We start from the raw sequence: 19,490 nt of genomic DNA on the forward strand, positions 1-19,490 counted from the left end.
GGTCTTTAAACACCTGACCATATTGGAGCTTTGCTGGAGCCAGCCCATAATTTGTTTTGGAATCATAACAATTTCAGTCAGTCGGTTAAAAGAAAATTAGCCATCTTGTCGAAGTAGACTATAGTCATTGGGATGTATATTCGTTGTATAATTAAGTACAAACGGACTTCACGACGATCAATGGAGACATTGGAACAAAAAGAGAAGATAACATTAGCAATATTTGAATTTTGCAAATGAAGATGGAATGACATCAAATTCTAGCTTGTTAGTAGTTTCATAAAAGAGTTGAAGGAAAAAAGAAACATGTCGGGTCATTTGTATTTTCCTTTAATTATGTTTGTTTAGATGTCTTTTGTCTATGTTTTGGTTTGTTAATTATGAGTAACATGTTGGGAAGTAGAGTGATGTCTTTTTTGTCATGCATTATATATAGTAGAGTACGTGAAAACTTGTGGCAATTTTTCTTTTCTTTTATATTTTTATATTATGACTAATTAATTATCGTTGATTGCATATGTTCTGAGGTGGACTCAGAATTTTAACTTTGTGGGTTGGGGATACCGTTGAATTTATTGGTTTCGAAGTTTAATATTTCTACATAGTTAGCAAATTTGTTAACACATATATAAACCAATACTATGAAGAAATTGCACGGTGTGTCCTCCAAATGGCCTGGTCTTTAATTTTTGCCCTTCAAATGGGCTAGTCTTTAAATTCTACACTTGAAAATCAAACTTATGCCTAGCGCGACATAAGTTTTGTAAGGAAAAATATTATGATGCGAAAATTTAAATTTTTGCCATTCAAAAAATTATTTGTGTAGAGAGACAAAAACTAAAGACCAACACAAAAAAGGAACAAAAGTGCAAATGACCAAAATATAACAAACTTTAATATGTAGGTTCCACACAATAGTACAATCAAACCTCTCTATAATGATAACATTTGTCCGAAAATTTAATGACTGATATTGTGAGGTGTTGATATGTATGTATACTGGCATTTCATGTTTAGATCTCATTTAGCTGTTATAAACAAAGTAAGCAAAAAAATATTTTCTAATATTTTTATGTTATAAACGAAAGTAAACACTTGTTAATTTTAAAATCTGATTTTCATATTTCATTAATTAAAAATTGAAAAGACTAATAAATTATCACATAAATCAATAACTAGTTGTACCGTATAGACAAAAAAATTAAAATCTAAGGAACATATGCATTTACAATAATTAAAAGTTATAATATTTCAGGTTTGACATAATAATTCTACAATTATAGGTTGCTTCGTAAATTTTAGATAATATAATGCTTGAAGACGAAGATTATTGTCCAAACTTTCAGCAAAAAGGTGTTCAATAGCTTTCCCTTGAAGGTTGTTTAAGAGCTTTTTTTTTAATCAAGCAATAATATTACTAATGTATATCTAAATCTGATTCAAGCAGCTCTTTAAAGAGCCAAATTGAGATCTTCTTGAGTGCAGAAACGTAAATATACATATAGCGTCGGCTCCTATCTAAGAGCTCCCTAGTAGATTGAGGCTCTTCATCAGCACTTTCGTTGTCACCTTCTGCATGCACTATCTCCTGTCTGTCCACTCTAATAGACTTGTGCAATAATCTCTTCATCATTGTAAGTTTCAATGATTGGAAGTATTGTGTCAAACTCCATATAAGTGATAGAATCCTTTATTTGATTAGTGTTATGAGATGGGATTTGGGCTATAACTTTTTTTTCTTTTAGATATTCGTACTTGAAATTTACTATGTGCATGACATTAATGATGATTACTATTAATATTTTAATTTTTGGTATACATACTATATTTCTTACAAAATAGTATTACACAATATTTGAGTAAGGCTGTTATAGAAGGTAATTTTACAAAGAGTGTATCGCTATAATGAATGTCATTGTTGTTATAGGTAGAATGTTGTTATAGAGAAGTAAAAATTAGGAAAAAGGGTCAAAAATGTCCCTCTACTTTGGGAAAAGGGCTAAAAATATCCTCTATTACAAATTTGGGTAAAAAAATACTCCTCCCTTCATTAAAGTTTTCAAATATACCCCTGTCATAACAAAATTTCTCAAAATAACTCGATTTTATTTTTAAACCCGACCCAACCACATAAAAAATCCATATACGACCAACTTGTTCCCAAGTCCTACATCTGGAGCCACAAGGCACAAGAGCGAGTAACTCATATGTGTTTTTTATTTAATTGGGTCTTGTTTAAATGAAGCGGGTTTAAAAATGAATTTGGGTTATTTTAGGGGTTTTCATTAAAACAGGGGCATATTTAAAAACTTTAATGACGGAAGGGGTATTTGACCCAAATTTGTAATGAAGGATATTTTTAGCCCTTTTCCCAAAGTAAAGGGGTATTTTTGACCCTTTTCCCTAAAAAATAACATGAAAAATCGTTTCTAGATAAAATCAAGTCGTTATAGTGAAATGTTGTTATAACGAATGACAATTATAGAGAGGTTTGACTGTATTAGATACTGACTTTAATTTTAAGATAAAGGTTGTTTGAATTGGCTTATAAGTTGCTGAAAACAGCTTATTTTTTAGTGTTTGGCTGGCCAGCTTAGAGCCATTTTGTGCTTAAAATAAGCCCAAAAAATAATTGGGCCCGTTTGGCTTAGCTTATCTAAAGCAGCTTATAAGCTGCTTTTTTTAAGCCCATCCAAACAGGCTCATTGTCGACGACCATCCACTGCATAAAATGATTGATGAATTACTTTTTTCTTATATATGATGGAATTATTTTTTAAATTCCTCAAACCAAACGACAATAAAATAAAGCACATATGTAATTGTTTTAAAAGGCTATCTTTACGGCTATTTTGTTATATAATTTATAAAATTAATCCCAAATAGAAATTCTTTATTTTAACTGATAACAAGTAAATTATTTTTGCATGTTACTCGTTACAAACTAAAACATAGACAAAAATTAAATCTAAACAAACATAAAGGAAAATAAAAATGAGCCACTACATGCTTTTTTACCTCCTACTTTATTACTTGATTGGATTAATAAATCCACAGAGCTATTACACAAAGTTAGAGATATCGTATAACAATTTATTCATTACTCGTTATGGTATAATAATTAATCTTCGCGCAACTAGTAATGAAGATCCAACCATCTCGAGTTTGAATGATGCATCCATGGTTACAGATTGCAATAATCAAACAAAGAAAAAGAAGAATGGAAAAGAAAAAGAAAAGGAAAGAGAAAGAATGGAAGACAAAAGTTCATGTCTGAATGGAAAAGAAAAAAAAAAAGGAAAGAGAAAGAATAGAAGACAAAAGTTCATGTCTCCACTTGAGAAAGGGAAAAAGTTTCAGACCCACTTGAAAAAGGGAAAGAGAAAAGTTTCAGACAAAACGTGTCTGTCTTCCACTTCAATGTGTTCTACCGTTTCAGACAAAAATAACATGCTCCCACTTCAATGTGTTCTATATTGACCAAAGCATTGGATGCCAAACACATGGAGCAATCACAGCAACAGATCTCCTTTTCACAAATTAAATTTCCTTCACGTGCTAGTCACGTGCTAGAATATTTTCTGTTATACAACTGTACAAATCATAAGTAGACAAGTGTATAGGATTTTAATTTGTGAAAAGGAGATCTGTTGTTGTGATTGCTCCATGTGTTTGGCATCCAATGCTTTGGTCAATATAGAACACATTGAAGTGGGAGCATGTTATTTTTGTCTGAAACGGTAGAACACATTGAAGTGGAAGACAGACACGTTTTGTCTGAAACTTTTCTCTTTCCCTTTTTTAAGTGGGTCTGAAACTTTTTCCCTTTCTCAAGTGGAGACATGAACTTTTGTCTTCCATTCTTTCTCTTTCCTTTTCTTTTTCTTTTCCATTCAGACATGAACTTTTGTCTTCCATTCTTTCTCTTTCCTTTTCTTTTTCTTTTCCATTCTTCTTTTTCTTTGTTTGATTATTGCAATCTGTAACCATGGATGCATCATTCAAACTCGAGGTGGTTGGATCTTCATTATTGCAATGGTGTTGCATCAGCCATTTTGGTTTATTGGGATGAGAGATTGAAGGTGATTTTGATGAAGGCTTCGGATCGAGCTTAAGTCTGCTCTGATACCATAAAAGAAAACACTGATATTAATAATTTTTTCCCCTGATATTCATTAATTTGTTCATCCCTATATATACAAGTTATTGTAAATAAAATAGGCTCAGAAAAATACTAAAAATTAAAATCCTATACACTTGTCTACTTATGATTTGTACAGTTGTATAACAGAAAATATTCTAGCACGTGACTACCACGTGAAGGAAATTTAATTTGTGAAAAGGAGATCTGTTGTTGTCATTGCTCCATATGTTTGGCATCCAATGCTTTGGTCAATATAGAACACATTGAAGTCGGAGCATGTTATTTTTGTCTGAAACGGTAGAACACATTGAAGTGGAAGACAGACACGTTTTGTCTGAAACTTTTCTCTTTCCCTTTTTCAAGTGGGTCTGAAACTTTTTCCCTTTCTCAAGTGGAGACATGAACTTTTGTCTTTCATTCTTTCTCTTTCCTTTTCTTTTTCTTTTCCATTCAGACATGAACTTTTGTCTTCCATTCTTTCTCTTTCCTTTTCTTTTTCTTTTCCATTCTTCTTTTTCTTTGTTTGATTATTGCAATCTGTAACCATGGATGCATCATTCAAACTCGAGATGGTTGGATCTTCATTATCCCCCCTCAAATTGGAGGGTAGTGAAACAACCCCCAATTTGTCTAGCAAGAATCGGTGAGATGCCCCAGATAGGGGTTTTGTGAATAGATCCGCAATTTGCTGCTTTGAAGGGACGAAGGTCAAAGTAATGAGACCGGAGACGAACTGTTGTCTTACAAAATGACAATCCAGTTCAACATGTTTCGTCCTTTCGTGAAAGACCGGGTTTTTCGCAATATGGATAGCCGCTTGGCTATCGGATTGAACAGTCACCGGCAAGCTAGGAGGAGCGGCAAGATCTGATAGAAGCCGTACTAACCAGGTAATTTCTGCTGTCACTCTACGCATTGAACGGTATTCAGCCTCCGCAGACGATAATGATACTGAAATTTGTTTCTTTGATTTCCAGGAAATGGGTGCTCCACCAAGGGTGATGAAAAAACCACTGACTGACCGTCGCGAGTCAGTACAAGATGCCCAGTCGGCATCGCAGAAAACAAGTAATTCGAAAGATGAATCAGAGGAGAGGAGGATCCCTTGACCTGGATCATTTTTCAAGTACTTCAAAACTCTAGTAGCAGCTAATAAATGTGATTCTCGTGGTTGTTGCATGTATTGACTAAGACTCAGAATTGCAAAACTTAGGTCAGGTCTAGTATGGGTCAAATAGTTGAGTTTTCCCACTAGGTGCCTGTATAAAGTGGGATTGGATATCAAAGGACCATCATGTGCATTTAGTTTGGAATAGGGGTCAAGAGGAGAGGAAACTATAGCGCCTGAACAATCAAATTCTTGTAAAAGGTCCAGAGTGAACTTTCTCTGATTTATGATGAACCCCTGTTTTTCTCTTAAGATTTCCATACCCAGGAAATAATGAATATCACCCAAATGTTTGACCTTGAAAGCTGTGTGTAAAAAATCAGTGATGTGTTGTATTTCAATAAGATCATTACCTGTAATCAAGATGTCATCCACATAGACTGCTATGATGGAGATAAGATTGGCATTTTTCTTGAAAAATAGTGAGTAATCATTAAGAGAACTAGAATACCCTTTAAAAGCTAAAGCACCAGCCAACTTAGCATACCATTGTCTAGATGCTTGTTTTAAACCATACAATGACTTCTTCAATAAACAGACCAATTTAGGATTAGGACAGTCCATACCTGCAGGAAACTTCATGTAAACTTCTTCCTGCAGGTCCCCATGTAGAAATGCATTGCTTACATCGAGTTGGTGTACTTGCCATCCTTTTTTCACAGCAACAGTTAAGAGACATCTGATTGTGGTCATTTTGACCACTGGGGAAAATGTCTCAGTATAATCCACACCTTCCTGTTGGATATCCCCCCTCACTACTAACCTTGCCTTTAACCTTTCTATTGTTCCATCTGATCTGTGTTTAACCTTGTAAACCCATTTACAAGGTAGTGGTTTCTTGCCTGGGGGCAATTCAGCAATATCCCAGGTATGATTGACCTTGAGCGCATCTAGCTCTTCTTGCATAGCTTTGCACCATCCTGGATGTTGAGAAGCTTGTGCAAAAGAGTTTGGTTCAGTAATAGTGGATAGAGAGAGGAAAACTTCTTGGTTATGTAGTGATAGAGATCCAAAAGAAAAAGCAGTAGGAGGATTGGGGTGAATGAAACAGGCAGTAGTTAGATCAGTCAAAATAACATGATTGCAAACATAGTCATCTAGATATGCTGGCCTTTGACTAACTCTCCCTGATGTTCTAGTGATGACTTCATTTTGTGGGTTGTTAGACACAGTGGGAGTAGGAATAGAAGTTGGAGTGTTGGAAATTGGAGTGGAATTGGTAGCTGTGTCATCAGTGGAATTGGAGGGCTGATCAATAGAACATGATGGTGGGGTGTGTTGTAGAGTAGTGAAATGATGACTAGTAGGTAAAGTAGGAGAAGAGAATAAACTAGGTTGAGGTGAGTCTGAATTTGATGGAGTAGGTTGTGGCATAGAAAAAATGGTAGATGGAGAATTCAAATTAGATGCAAAAGGGAATTGTTACTCAAAAAATTTAACATCTCTGGAGACAAAAACCCTTTTGGTGGATAAATCCATTACTTTGTACCCCTTTTGTCCTTGTGGATACCCCAAGAAAACACAAGCTACTGCCCTAGGATCAAACTTTGTTCTGTGTTGTGCTAAGGTTGTGGCATAGCACAAACAACCAAAACACCTCAAACTATCATACTGTGGTCTAATTCCAAACAAAACTTCATATGGTGTCCTTCCTCTCAACACCCAGGAAGGAAACCTATTGATAAGATTTGTTGCAGTCAATATACATTCTCCCCAAAAAGGACTAGGTAAGTGAGACTGAAACATCAGACCCCTGGAAATTTCCAGGAGGCGTCTATGTTTTCTTTCAACTACTCCATTCTACTGTGGAGTCCCTACACATGATGTTTGGTGTATTATCCCTTGAGATTTGAGAAAAAGGGCTTCATGCGTTCCTTTACCCAATTCTAGGGCATTATCAGATCTTATAACTTTTACCTTAGCATTGAATTGCCTTTCAACCATGATCAGAAAATCCTTTAAAATAGGAAAAGCATTACACTTAGACCTCAATAAGAAGATACAAGTTCCCCTACTGAAATCATCTACTATAGTGAGGAAGTATTTGTATCCATTGTGAGTACATGTCTTATATGGTCCCCATGTGTCAATATGAATCAGATCAAAGTGTCTTTTAGACTGGATTTGACTTAGGGAAAAGGGTAGCCTAGTCTGACTGGCTTTAGGACACACATCACAAATATGTTGGAAATTTGAAGAAAAATTGATAAAAGGAAACTTTCTCATTACTGAATAAGGGACATGTCCCAATCTTACATGCCATAGATTTATGCTAGGAACTATATTTGCTGAAACTGGAAGAGAAACTGACTTAGACTGAGGAATGAAATTGCTTACTTCTTGATATGAAACTACATTGTCATATGAAATAGACTTAGACTTAAGACTAGGCTGCAACAAGTAGAGTCCTTCTTTTGCCTCACCAAAAGCTTGAGTGTTCCTCATTAAAAGGTCCTGTAATATGCAGCCACTAAGAGTAAACAACACATCACATCTAAACTGATTGCATAACTTATGAACTGATATTAAGTTATATTTGAAGTCTGGGACATGGAGGACATTTTTTAAGGTAATTTTAGGAAGAATAGAGACACTTCCTGCATGAGTAACAGTGATCCTAAAAGAATTAGGTAATGTGATACTAATAGGAACAGGAAGGATAGACAAAGAAATAAAGGATTTAGAATCAAAACACATGTGTTCTGATGCTCCCGAATCAATAATCCAGGTGGAAGTGTTAAAAACAGATAAGCAAGTGCCTGAATACTTTAGAATTGTACCAGCAATTGCTTCTGCATTGACCCCACCATTTGAACTGTTTGAACTTCGTGTTTTTCCCATCTTTACTTCTTTAATCACTTGCTGAACCAGATCTGCATATTGATCCTTGCTCATGTGTGGAATAAGATTATTGTGATGGTTGTTGGATGCCTCCCCTTTAGCAAATACCGTGTCCTCCTCAGTAACTATTCCATTGGCCTTTGCTTGTTAGGGTTTAGCCTTTGTGAATTCAAAATCCTCAGGAAAACCATAAAGCCTGTGACAATCATCCTCTGTATGACTTGTCCTCCCACAGTATGTGCAGCTCACATTTGGGTTGTATTTGTTTTTCCTAGGTTTATACTTTGAAAAATTTTTGTTGTTCCTTGGTGTGTAGTTGCCAAACCTTTGCTGTGGTTGATTTGATGCTTTAAAGTTTTGATTCTCATTTCTCTGATAATTTCTGCCTTGTGAAGTCACCATGAACGAGGCAGATTCAGTAGTGTGGCTAGCATTGACATATGCTTCTCTTTGATTTTCATCTTGTAAAAGCAAAGAGTATGCTAGATCCATAATGGGTAATGGGTTCATCATGAGAATGTTTCCTCTTGCCTGTGTGTATATATCGTTTAACCCCATCAAAAATTGTATCAATCTTTGGTCCTCTAAAGACTTCATTAGTTTGGCTTTTCCTTGACACACACACACACATAAACAACATATGACAACATCGAGTGCATCTAGTTCATCCCATATTCTTTTCAGTTTGGTAAAATACCTAGCAATGTCATTATTTCCTTGAACAAGTCCCGATAATTCCTTTTGCAAATGATAGAGTTTGGCTCCATTTGACTTGCCAAACCTTTGCTCTAGGCTGTCCCAAAGTTCCTTTGCTGTTTTAGAACTCATTACACTATCTGCAATTTCCTTTGTTAGTGCATTTGAGATCCAACAAATAATCATATCATTAACACAACTCCATTGTTCATATTCTTCAGATTTCAGATCTGGAGCCTTACAAGCTCCATTGATGAATCCAAGTTTTCTCTTGGCTGATAAGGCTAGGAGAATAGATATCCTCCAACCTGGATATCCTTTGCCATCAAACACATTGTTGATTAAAGCCATTCCAGGTGAATCAGAATTATTCAGATGATAAGGATGACTGTTATCGTAGGTGATGGTTTTGTCTACATTTCTTGACTGTACATTTGGTGTTGCATCATCCATTTTGGTTTATTGGGATGAGAGATTGAAGGTGATTTTGATGAAGGCTTCGGATCGAGCTTAAGTCTGCTCTGATACCATAAAAGAAGACACTGATATTAATAATTTTTCCCCCAGATATTCATTCATTTGTTCATCCCTATATATACACGTTATTGTAAATAAAATAGGCTCAGAAAAATACTAAAAATTAAAATCCTATACACTTGTCTACTTATGATTTGTACAGTTGTATAACAGAAAATATTCTAGCACGTGACTAGCACGTGAAGGAAATTTAATTTGTGAAAAGGAGATCTGTTGCTGTGATTGCTCCATGTGTTTGGCATCCAATGCTTTGGTCAATATAGAACACATTGAAGTGGGAGCATGTTATTTTTGTCTGAAACGGTAGAACACATTGAAGTGGAAGACAGACACGTTTTGTCTGAAACTTTTCTCTTTCCCTTTTTCAAGTGGGTCTGAAACTTTTTCCCTTTCTCAAGTGGAGACATGAACTTTTGTCTTCCATTCTTTCTCTTTCCTTTTCTTTTTCTTTTCCATTCAGACATGAACTTTTGTCTTCCATTCTTTCTCTTTCCTTTTCTTTTTCTTTTCCATTCTTCTTTTTCTTTGTTTGATTATTGCAATCTGTAACCATGGATGCATCATTCAAACTCGAGATGGTTGGATCTTCATTAACTAGCATGTGTACTAAACCTCAGAGTTGTAGCATATAACAATCCAAAAAAGAAGAACCCTTATTCAAATCAAAAGATTACCTCAGGTATTAATGTTCACGCTCTTCATGTGTTACCAACTTGATTTGTCGCTAAAACATGTCTGAACTCTAAAGAAACCTAGAAAAAAAAGGTAATATCTCACTTTCCTTCGTCGTGTTTCTAATTTTTTTTTTTTTTGAAATTATACTAAATTAGCACACTTTTCAAATCTACCGTTATCTCGTATATAGTGAAATCTATGATAGAGATCTTTTGACTCAATTGGTGAAACCTCCAACATCATAAGCTACTCTATAAAACTATATAAGATCAAACTAATGAAGGAATTACATAAAGAACGTATGAAATATATTTTAAGAGAGGATTTCAATTAGAAAAATACTTTGTAGCTTCTCGCAAGTATCATCATCTGGAACTTCTTACCAAAAACTATCTTCTTTTCTTCCTTTCCTGATCTCCTTTTCTCTTCTTTCCGAGAGAATATAAAAGGAAAATATCTGCGACGACAAACAAGTAGTTGAAAGATAGCAAACATTAATGTCTTGTGAAGGTCTACAACGTTTCACTTGAAAAAGCTAGCATTGATCTCTGAATAAACGAATACACTGACATGTGTATAAAATTGTCGATATTCGGATTATACAAACAAATATAGTTGTGCAGGCCTCCACAGTAAATTTAGGGTATTCTGTTCTTTCTGAGAGAAGATAAAAGGAAAATATGAGCGACAAACAAGTAGTTGGGATATAGCAAGCATTAACATTTAAAACATACGATAATTTGCCACGTTTCATATAAGGAAATATCGATTTCTAAATAAACAAATAAATTGTCTCGTGTATAAAATTGTTAATATTCAGATTATACAAGCAAATATCGTTCCACAAACCTCTAAAGAATGTATCTACTTTTCTAAATTATTCACTATTTTTGGACAACAAATATGTACACCATTTTTTTTTTAATAAAGGTTGTTGAAGCAATCAAAAGTTACCATAAGGATGTTACCCATTTCTTGCTCATTGACCTACTGTGTATCAAGATGGAAGAAGAAAACAAAACTGTAGGGGACGAGATTTTAATTCAATTTTGTTTATTTGGGTGTACTCCTTATGGGGATTCTATACCGTTTGTGTGTGTATATATCGTGTTTTATGGTCGGTGTGGCGATAAGTTTCGTTTCTACGACTATCTTCCTAGCCGTTGAAAGACTGGGCGAAAACGGTAAGTGGTGCACAAAGTGATGAAGGGCGAGATTCAAACGAGGAAAGGCTTACGGTCGGCACCTAGGCACGCAGAGACGAGGAAGGGCGTAATAATCGATGAAATGCTTTGGGGAGTTGAAAATAAGCATAGATCCGAAGATTTCCGAATAGTGCAACCTTTCGAAGTGCGCTAAATTCATGGCCAGACAAGAGACAACCTGGCGAACTGAACATCTTTGTAGTCAGAGGAAAAGAAAGCAAATGTGATTCTGTAATAGCGGCAAGCAATAAAGCATCATGCTTCTACGTGATGCTGCACTCTAGCTAGATGACCAAAGCCCAGTAGATAAAAGCATCACTAGCTTACGGTTTGACCTGAATAGTATGGGACACATGGAATTCCGTGTGAATCAGCAGGGACCATCTTGCAAGGCTGAATACTCTTGAGTAATCGATAGCTAATTAATACCGCTAACCATATATATATATATATATATATATATATATATATATATATATATATATATATTTGAATAAAACACACACACTAATGTATAATTTTTGTATATTTGGTTAGCGGACATAACTATTTTTAGCTGACCAACCAAATGTATAGCTTGTCCTTGTGACAATGACTATTTTTTGTATCACTATTTGTAAATCTTAAAGTAGCATCCACTAACCACTTTTTAGTGATGTCTTTGAAACCACTCAGTGGCGTACGCAGGATTTTTCGTAAGCAGTGTCGACATTTAAAGAGTGAAACATATGAACAAATTGGAGAGAAGAATGAATAATTTTTTCACCCCTAGAGTTATAGTTCAGTTCCTGATTGCATTTAAGTAACTTAATGTATAAGTCTTATTTGAAAATGAATGTAGGTTGACTTGTTTTGTACCATCCTTCCTTACAATGAGAAGTGTTAGGCTGTTGGGTTCGAACCTCATTCAAGGTGCTCTTTTTCAGCAGATGGACAAAGGAATGAGTGCTTACAAATTATTTTGAAAAAAAAAAAAACTAGCACAAACACGTTGCAGAGGTTCGAACCCGCAATAGTGACCGAACTACCTCGCCAGTGAGCCACATCATCCTTTGTGCAAAGCAATGTCATTTATATTATATCTACCGTGTATTCTGTTTTTCAGATTATATACGTACATATATTTATCAAAATTTTCTAGCGAAGCAGTGTCAGATGACACCCCTTAGCTTAAGGTGCCTCCGCCCCTGAAACCACTGGCATAGGTTTTCAATTCCCCATCTGATACTCTATAGCAATATTCTAAAATCTCACCATGATAAAGCTTCACCCATGCAATTTGAAACTTTATAACAATATTCATTACTTTTTAATTACTATATAAATTGAAAAATCCCATACTGAAATAGCATCCACTAATCAATATCCAATAAATATCTTTATAACTAATGTCATAGGTTTCAAATTCCATAGGTAAAGTTTTATAACAATAATTACTTATACAATTTAAAATAGTGACTGTGGCTAATTTCACAAATAGCAACTTTTATAGTATAAGATATCTCCAACTGTAATTTGAAATATATGCAATGGCCCTTCCCGCCGTTACAGTAACTGCCACCAACTCTTTGCCATCCCCGCCTCAATTCCTTTATAAAACTGCCAGCAATAACCTGGACTCTACATCATCATGGACCTCGTTAATAGCCAATCATTGCAAAAATGGCCGTTTAATCGAGGCGGTTTCCGAGTTCACCAAAATGAGGATTTCCTGCATTGAGCCCAACCACGTTACCTTCGTTACACTATTCTCCGGTTGTGCCCATTTTCCTGCGAAAGCTCAGTCTCTTGGATTTGCTCTTCACGCGTATGCTCGAAAACTCGGGTTGGATACTGGGAATGTGAAAGTGGGTACTGCTGTTGTCGATATGTATTCAAAGTTTGGACTTGTGGGGTTCGCTAAATTGAGTTTTCATCATATGGGTGTTAAGAATAAGGTAACTTGGAACACCATGGTTGATGGTTACATGAGAAATGGGGATTTCAAGAATGCAGTTAAGGTGTTCGATGAAATTCCTGAGAGAGATGTTATTTCTTGGACGGCTTTGATTAATGGGTTTGTAAAGAATGGGCTTTTTGAAGAAGCTTTAGTGTGGTTTCGTGAAATGCAGTTGTCTAATGTGGAGCCTGATTATGTAACAATGATCGCGGTTCTTTCGGCTTGTGCTAATTTGGGTACTCTTGGTATAGGCCTATGGTTACACCGGTTTATATCGCGACGAAGTGAATTTAAGGACAGCGTTCGTGTTAATAACTCGTTAATCGACATGTATTGTAGGTGTGGGTGCGTAGAGTTAGCGTGCCAGGTGTTCGATGAAATGCCAGAGAGAAGTTTGATTTCGTGGAATTCAATCATTGTAGGGTTAGCAATCAATGGTCATGCATTAGATACTCTACAGTATTTCGATTCGATGCAAAACGAAGGTTTTCAACCGGATGCAGTGACCTTTACTGGAGTTTTAACAGCATGTAGCCACGCTGGTTTAGTCGAAAAGGGGTTGAAATATTTCAAAGCAATGAAAGGAATTCATAGGATTACTCCTAGGATTGAACACTACGGGTGTATAGTCGACCTTTATAGTCGTGCGGGAAGATTGGAAGATGCATTAGGCTTTATTAAGAATATGCCCGTGAAGCCAAATGAAGTTATATTGGGGTCTATATTAGCAGCTTGTCGAAATCTTAGCGACGTAAGACTAGCTGAAAGGCTAATGCGTTATATCTACGAATTGGATCCGGATGGAGATTCAAATCACGTGTTGCTTTCTAATATATATGCTGCGGTAGGAAGTTGGCGTGGAGCTAGTACTGTGAGGAAGAAAATGAAGGCGCTCGGGATTCAAAAGAAACCGGGAATTAGTTCCATTGAGATCGGTGGTGCCGTTCACGAATTTGTGTCTGCAGATAGATCACATAACCATGCAGAACAAATTTATGCAATGCTTGAGCATTTTTCAGGTGAGCTTAGAGTGTCTGGCTATGTTGAAGATGGTGTAAATGAATTATATGAATGTGGTTGATTGCTTTCATTTTGTGTCAAACACATCATTATAAAGAAGAGTGAGTTTTTGCTTTGAACTTGACTGATCATGTTGTGTAGTTGAACTAGTATCTATTCATTTGAAAAGGCATAACTCATAAGGCTGAAAAATTTAAGCTTTTCTATGTATACTAAACTGGACTTACAATAGGTCCTATTATCGGTGTCTTGGATTAGGATTTTGGCTCTATTCCACAGCTGATTTTGTTTCTTATTTCCTTCTTTTTTTCACTTTCTTTTATCAGCTTTGATGCATAAAATGAGCTTAAATGAAGACATGAGCATTCATCCCTAACTTCTTTGGGACTAAGGCATAGTTGCTGTTGTTTCTTTTATCAAAGAACAAATTTCCAGCAAACCCCTTTAGCTCCATAAACATTCTTTGCATTGATGTCATTGAGAGTACAAGAAAAACTATGTTCATTCTTGAGTTATTTTAGTACTAATAAAAAGGACAAGTAGCATCAAACTATGTAATGTCAAGTAAGACATGAAAAGCCTAATCCCATGTCACATTTTTGTTTCTTTCTTTCTTTTTTTTTCCCTCTGTTGGGCCAAAAACAATAGAAAACATAAACATGAAACCATACACTGCTCTTGACCAAAAAATTAGAAATAGCTAATACAACAAAATTAATGCTGCATGATGATGGAGTCCTAGGTTTCTTAGGACTAGCACCATTGTGATGTAATGGATCAGGACCAGCTGGAACTCCTATTAGCTCCCAATCAGCAAACTTCTCATTAATCTTCTCTGCATGATTGTAGTAGCCCTTTCCAAATGCAGCCCGCTGGCTTCCAAAAACCTGCATGCACATACATATTAGTTTAAGAATTACTGTAGTACTCAGTCATGGAAATCAAAGCGATAGTGCACTCGTCCCCTTGTCCATTGGGACCTCGTTGCTTACAACCGAATGTATGCAACAACCCTCACTAGGTAGCCTCCCCTTTCCTTTTACAGCTGGTGACGGATGAAAGAAGGGAAGTTACGGAATGGGGCAGTGTGAAGGCTCGCGAAATAGCCCCTTAACCATTTTTTTAAATAATATTCTTAATTATTTTAATCAGGTAAGCTTTAATGAGTAAAAGATAGTGTATGAGAATTACATGAGAAATTGAAAAACCTTTCTGTTTAGAAGTCTCATAGAAGCAACTTCCTTTTTCAAAATGCATTTTGAGCTGCTGGTTGTGCATCCTACATCAAAATAAAGCAATGATCAAGAACAACACAGTTGTATACATACACAAAAAGAAATCCTTAGGGAGAGAGGAATACCATGAGACTCTTGAATAACTAAAAAGCAGAGCAAGACCAAGGGTGTGAAAATGCTTGGCAGTGATCAAAGACATATTGAGAAGCAAATGAAAAGAAATGGGCAAATGCTAGTTCTTGAGCTAAGTAAGAAACAAATTTTTCAAGATATGGAACACACAAACAAAATTTTCAAGATATGGAATACAGAGTAGGTGAGTTAAAAGCTAATTTATAGAGCAAAAGAAAATGATGAGCCATGCAGCCATTTTTGTATATCATAGGTAATACTCTCTCTGTTTCAATTTATATAAACCCATTTGACTGAGTACCATATTTAAGAAAGAGGAAAGACTTTTAAAACTTGTGATTTAAAATAAGCCTTAAAAATTTGTGTGGCTGTAAATTATTCATAAAATGAATTTATTTTCAAATTAAAAAAAAAAGTCATTTATTTTAACATGAACTAAAAAAGATATGGATTCGAACAAATTGAAACAGAGAAAATACACTTTTTATGACATGACAGTGCAGTTTTGAAATCCCCCTACATGCTGTGGCAATCTATAGATAGGATCCTCATCCGGTGAGCTCATCTCATTAATTATATGCCTCTTTCAATTTTAAGTTTAGACATAGACATTCCTTTTTAAAAAAATATTAGTATTTGGTTATACGTTGGACTGATTTTTTGATTAGTTTTTGAAGATGAGATATTAAGTTGGAAAAATTGGTTTTGACTAGTTTTTCGAGTGAAAAATCATTTTCAACTCACAAACCATACACTTGTTTTCAAATGAAATTGTCCAAAAACAACTTCAACTTCCAAATATCATTTTTCAACGTTAACTTCAAAAACTCTAAGAGCCTGTTTGGAAAGTCACCTGGTAATTGGACAGTTAATTTAATTTAAACTAAAATTTAATTATAAAAAATTTAAAATTAATAGTTAAAAAATATGTGCCTTTATAAATGATATAATTAGTTATTTAATAATACACTGTTTCTTGAAAATATGTTAACTAATAATCATATATTTGTAACTAATATTGTAAAAGATAATTGATATATAAATTAATAATATTTTAATTTTAATTGATTATAAAAATTAAAAGCATACCTTTTTTGTGAGAACATCATGGGATTGGATGTTTGACAAAAAAAGAATATTTATAAGTATAATGTCATAACACTAGTCAAATGTTTGACAATAATTCTATCAACTGTAAGTGAAAAATAAACAACATGCAATGCGAAATAACAAGTCAATAGTATTAAAGCAAATATTTTTAAAATTGAAAATATAACTTAAATTCAAAATCCGAAAGAATATTTTTAACATACTACTCTTATGTCAAATTCTAACGTTACATAAGTAAGTTTCAACGTAACATAAGTAAATACTCCTATAATTCAAAGGAAAGGAAAAATATAAGTCAATAACCTTATTCACAATGAAATTCTACTTTAATAACGTCACTTTTTATATGCCAAGTTTGCTAATGACTCATTCTTTCTAATATTAAGAGATGTAGTTTCAAAAATTAAAATATTAACACGATTATGCTAAATGAATAAAATTTAAAATTTTAAAAAAATACGAGCAATTACATAGAACCACAAGAAGTAAAGGTTGGGAATGAGAAGAAAGGAAATGAAATATAAATTCTATAAAAAGAAAAATATATTTTAAAAAATACAAATGATTAAAAAATTAAAAATTAAAAAGAAATCAAATAATAGAAATAAAAAATAAATTATAAAAGAAAACAAATTAAAATAAAAAAATAAAAAAATTAAATAATAGAAATAAAAAATAAATTAAAAAAGAAAATAAATTAAAATAAAATTAAAAAGTAACCCTGTAATTACAGGGTGTAATTACACCCAATTCTCAGCCCCACCCCCCCCCCCCCCCCCCCCCCCCCCGAGAATTGGAGAGTGTAATTACACCCTCTCAATTACACTCAATTCCCACCTAACTGTGTAATTACCTGATCAAACAAATAGGTCAAACTGTGTAATTACACCCAATTCCAATTACCTGAGTGGCTTTCCAAACAGGCCCTAAGTTGCAATCAAATCCATGTCCAAACACCTACGCAGTTGGAGGATAAGGGATTACAATTAGGGGATAAAATATAGGGATTATTTTATCCGGTATTTGATGCAATCTTTGATTTCGAGATTAGCGATTCCAAGATTATTCATACTACAATTGTCATTTGATATATGGATGGAATTCAACCAACAAAGAATGCGATGGAATGAAAGAAATTCCTTCAAATCTTAACCACATGTCCCTACTTCAAACCCTGCGAGTAAAGAAATTCCGCTCTACTTAGCCCTATGTGGCTCAATTCAAATTAGTAAAATGTGGCTCAATTCAAATTAGTAAAATAAGTGGATACCGAATGCTGAATATGTTAAAAAATATTTCTTTAAACTCAGATGACCTTATGCAATATGGATATTGGTTGGACGCTATCTTTCGCGTTCGGACAATATTTGATAAAAGTTCCGGAAAAAAGAGTACCATGGAGTAATAAAATTAAAGTTGAAAAAGATTATTTGGCAGCAAACTCTAGTTCATCCTTTTGAAGTACTCCTATAGACCAATGATAATTGAAAAGATAAATCACTATAATATGAAAAGATAAATCACTATAATATCTAAAGATATTGTGACGTAGTGATCATAGTAGTACTATTGCTAGAAAGCTGCACATTAGACCCATACAACTCCCAGTTTCAGTTATGCAAATTAGATTCGCAGCAGTACTGCACAATGGGATCTCTTTCACTATCACTTTTCTTGAAAATTATATTTGCCTTTTTAATACTCTAATAATAAGCTTTTAGGGCTCGTTTGGTTTGAAGACAAATAATGTTGAGATTAGTTATGCTAAGATTAGTTATTCTGATATTATTTTTTAGGACGGCAAAGGGTCAAATATACCCCTCTACTTTACTTTATTGGTTAAATATACTCTCCGTTAGTCAAAGGAATCAAATATACCCTTCTGTTAGCCAAAGTTCACGTCCATACTTCTCAATGGATGGAAAATCCCAAATCACACTAAATTACTCATTTACCAAAATTTACCCATGCCCATTAATTAAACCGACCCGACCCATCTGTTTATTTCCCCAACCCAAATAATAGAATTAGCCTTGGTTTTGTGTGGGGTATTTAGAATCAAATAATAAAGTTCCCCTTCTCCAATAAAGTATAACTTAAAAACAACCCCGGATTCTCAAGCACAAATCGAAGCCCCTTTGGTGCATACAGGAAAACTGTAACACTCCGTAAATTGGGGTTAGGTGTGAATATGTAAAAATCTAGTGTTAAGATGATATCATATCTATATGAATCTATTCTTGATGAATTCGGGTGGAAGATGGTCGTTTTGAAGTCAAACCAACAATTGAAGTTCTTAAGGACTCTTAAATTCGCCTAAGTTTTGGTAGATCTGTCTTCTGGGCGATTTTCATGAGAATGTGTTGCGAATTTGAAAAAACTTCCTTGATGAAAGTTCTAGAGCTTTGAAATAGGTTTCCAATGGTAGGTCGCCCAGCCCGAGAAAAGTTATGTTCAAAAAGTTATGTCTGTTTTACTGAAAGGCGCAAAAGCTGGAGATTTCGCCCAAAGTACGGCCGGAAAGTACGGAACGTCCTTTAAGGACGTACTTCCTCCGTTTCTGGCAGAACATTGGGTTTAAAATGGGTACAGTCTTATTTTGTTCCTATTTTTTTTCATCCTTCCGAACCCTAAGGACGACATCCCTCCAAGTCTTCAAATCAAAGGTAAGAACATCCTTAACATTACTAATCTATTCTAACATCGAACCCATGATTCTTGTGATCAAAACCTAGGGTTTGCAGCATAATTCTTCCTAAAGTGATTCAAGCTAGGGTTTGGGTGTTCT

The 19,490-nt window shown here is 34.7% G+C and overlaps 2 protein-coding genes and 1 pseudogene across 2 annotated transcripts; 1 reads left to right on the forward strand and 2 right to left on the reverse strand.

Moving 5' to 3' along the window:
* Nucleotides 1-8,300: 8,300 nt before the first annotated feature.
* LOC132611830 (uncharacterized) lies at nucleotides 8,301-9,302 on the reverse strand. The gene has a single exon (XM_060326198.1). The coding sequence runs from the start codon at nucleotides 9,300-9,302 to the stop codon at nucleotides 8,301-8,303; it is 1,002 nt and encodes a 333-aa protein (XP_060182181.1).
* A 3,234-nt stretch (nucleotides 9,303-12,536) lies between these two features.
* LOC132611035 (pentatricopeptide repeat-containing protein At1g05750, chloroplastic) lies at nucleotides 12,537-14,503 on the forward strand. The gene has a single exon (XM_060325447.1). The coding sequence runs from the start codon at nucleotides 12,796-12,798 to the stop codon at nucleotides 14,284-14,286; it is 1,491 nt and encodes a 496-aa protein (XP_060181430.1). The 5' UTR covers nucleotides 12,537-12,795; the 3' UTR covers nucleotides 14,287-14,503.
* A 68-nt stretch (nucleotides 14,504-14,571) lies between these two features.
* On the reverse strand, nucleotides 14,572-15,659 carry LOC132611831 (protein CLAVATA 3-like; annotated as a pseudogene).
* Nucleotides 15,660-19,490: the final 3,831 nt, after the last annotated feature.

This window comes from Lycium barbarum, chromosome 9 (assembly GCF_019175385.1).
Source record: "Lycium barbarum isolate Lr01 chromosome 9, ASM1917538v2, whole genome shotgun sequence".
Classification (NCBI taxonomy): Eukaryota; Viridiplantae; Streptophyta; class Magnoliopsida; order Solanales; family Solanaceae; genus Lycium; species Lycium barbarum.